At 38.1% G+C, this 2,934-nt stretch overlaps 1 protein-coding gene across 1 annotated transcript in view; it reads right to left on the reverse strand.

The window, feature by feature from the left end:
- ofcc1 (orofacial cleft 1 candidate 1) overlaps positions 1–1,669 on the reverse strand; it is a 106,293-nt gene extending 104,624 nt beyond the window's left edge. Inside the window, 1 exon segment of the mRNA XM_035656580.1 lies at positions 1,465–1,669. Within this exon segment, the coding sequence (XP_035512473.1) occupies positions 1,465–1,669 (205 nt within the window).
- Between the last annotated feature and the right edge of the window lie 1,265 nt (positions 1,670–2,934).

Consider the following 2,934-nt stretch of genomic DNA (forward strand, 5'->3'; position numbering starts at 1 on the left):
TGGAAATCCGGATGTGCTTGTGGGCTTAGGTCTATTTATGTACAGTATGTCATTTGTAGATGTGGGCGTACAGTTAAAGCTGCAGTAGGTAACTTTTATAAAAATAACTTTCACTATATCCTGACAGTGGTAAATAAAACAGATAATCTAAAAAATAAATCTGGTTCCTCTGGTTCTTCATAGTGCTTCTAATGGCATTTGCTAGAATCCACTGTACCCAAAAGAAAATGACCAATCAGAGCCAAGAAAGACACCCACCACTTTGGGTTGGTGGCTTTAAGATAATTGATTGTTAAGTCTCATTCCCAGCGTTGGTATTTGACGACCTGTTAAGTTTCTTTTTGGTTGGATTCATGGATATGCCATTTGGAGCACAAGGAGAGACAGAGGGAGCTGATGTTTTTCACAAATTATTATTCTGATCTAGGTACTGTATATACAACTTTAATATATGAACATCTTAAAACCTCTTGGAAATGCTTAACTGTCAAATTTAACAGAGTTTGCTGGTTAAGATTCATAGTTTTAAAACTACCACCTGTTTCTTTTTTTTTCTGGTCCTGTTTTCCATGTTTCCAGTTAGTGTTCATGAATATAAATGTATTCACTTTTCAGTTATTTTAGATTTTAGATTTCAGATTTGTTTTGTTTAACAGGTCAACAGTCCAGTTTCACAAAGCCTGTAATTGATATCAATCAACTTTATTAACTGTATTTAGCTGTATCAGCTAAAGAAATTCTATTTTCAGCCTTAGTCACTAATTGAATTCTAATAAAACAGTTTTTCCTATGTTGCAAAGTAATAACATATTTTACAAAGAGCATAATATTCTTTTTTCTATTTTTCTTTTTTTATTTATATATATCAGATCTGCCAAAGCAGCAGTACTGTATCTCCCAGGTACACTCATTTCGAGATGTGAGGGGTACAGGGTTGACCCTTGTGGACCCTCGGCTGGTCTGTATGCTGTGAGCCCGCAGCAAAAAGGCAGCCCAGCACTGATGAGAATCCCTATAATTGGCCCAAACCTGCACACATGGCCTCAAGCTCCACCACTCTACATTGCCAATGAGAGTGGAGGATACAGAAGGAGAAAGTAAAGCAGACAAAGGCAGCTGACCTGACTGAAGATGCAGCTACATATTGGTCTCTGTGAAAAGATGTAATTTGGGTTTACCAGATTCTGAGTAATGGCTGGAAATTAAGCAGCTCACCTTACATAAATAATGTTACACTGAGTTTTTATGCAAGCAGACTGAAAAAACTCTCCCTTCAATTTCTTGATCCAGTATCTGTTGGTATTTGTATACCTACAGTATATTCCCTATCTTTTCAGAACAATTTCTCTTATCCATCTTGATCCATGTATTGCTCCATCCTCATTGTCACTGTCCGTGCATGTGTGTGTATGTTTGTGTGTCTGGTGCACCACTGCACGTGGGCCTGCTATCTCCCAGCCACACTTCTGGGGCTGGCAGTGGGACAGAACATCCTGAGGGCCCTAACTTTCCCCAGCTCCCCAACCCCTCCCTTCTCTCTCTCTTTCTCCGTCTGTGAGCCATCCAAGAATATGCCAGTCAGGTCCTGGGCAATCTGCATGCTGCCCTCATGCCATCTTCCACCTACTCTCTCATCCTTTCTCTTTCTCCTTCTCTTCTCTGCATCCATTCCCGCTTTCACTTTTCCCTTTCTCTTTTCCTCACCTCCTCTTTGCATCTCTTCATGCACGTCTTTTCTCTCCACGTACCCTCCCTGCTTCTCTCCTCTTTGGCCTTTGGCAGCAACTGTAAACCCGCTGCATGAAGTGGTGTCTGTTCGTAGCTCTGTACCGTATGTGTGGTGACGCCCTCTGGACACATTGGCACGCTCACTGACAGCTTGATTTGGACCCAGTGTAGCAGAGAGTAGAAGGCTAGCATTAGAAAGCTTGTAAATTTACATATCAGGGCAATATTATAAAGGATTTTATATGTTTATTTTGATGAGTTGAGTTCAAACTGAACGCTAATTCTGAGATGGAATTCAGTCAAACTCTTGTGTATGTGGTTCTGCTACCTACAGCTGAAGTAAATCAACATTTTGATTTTCAAAAAATATTTATTATATGTTTGCAACCCCTTTTAAAGTTTTTTTTCCAGTCTGCCACTCACTTCAATTTCATGATTTAATAATTTGTCAGAAATACACTCAGTCAAGGGACAGACTTAGTATCACTGTTATGTATGTATGTATATTTTCGCTGCACCATAAACGGCTTAATGATGACTGTTAAAATACTGCATTTCATCTTTAAAAAAGACTAAATGTACTTAGTTACACATATATTTAGTCAGGCTACATATGCTGAATGCTACACTGGGCATATTTCATAGTCACTGACTACTACGGAACAAAACTACTATCTAAAATCCAAATAATGACCTTCTTGCATTTTACCTGTTGCTATGGGAAACAACACTAGAAGAAAATAAAGAACACGACCCAAAATGTTATTAACTTTCAGTGGTTGCTGCTTCAATTTTAAGCTTATGTCATATAAAGTTGACTTTTCAAACATTTTGGTACCTACGGGAGCTTATTATCTTTGCAGGGTGGAGCAGAAATATTTTTCAAACTGAACCATTGTTGCAGGTAGCTGTCATTTCCCTTTTTGAAATTTAATTTGAATTACCTATTGTAGCCAAGGTGCTAGGCAGAGGTCATTTTATACAGGTTTTCTGCTTTTTGTTTATTTCATCTCTCTACTAAATCTCCCGTACAGATAAATAACAGTATTTTGTTCTATTGGGCCCAGAAAAATGACATATATATTGATGTTTCATATTGATTTTTTCTTAAGAAGAACATTAAGTTTGTGCTGATTCAAATTTCCCCACAACCATAAAATAGTCCAAAAAAGTGCTTTGCTTTGAGTATTTTTGGTTATTTTCCCA

Source organism: Morone saxatilis, unplaced genomic scaffold (assembly GCF_004916995.1).
Source record: "Morone saxatilis isolate NCDOM2014 unplaced genomic scaffold, NCSU_SB_2.0 Contig0, whole genome shotgun sequence".
NCBI classification, from domain to species: Eukaryota; Metazoa; Chordata; class Actinopteri; family Moronidae; genus Morone; species Morone saxatilis.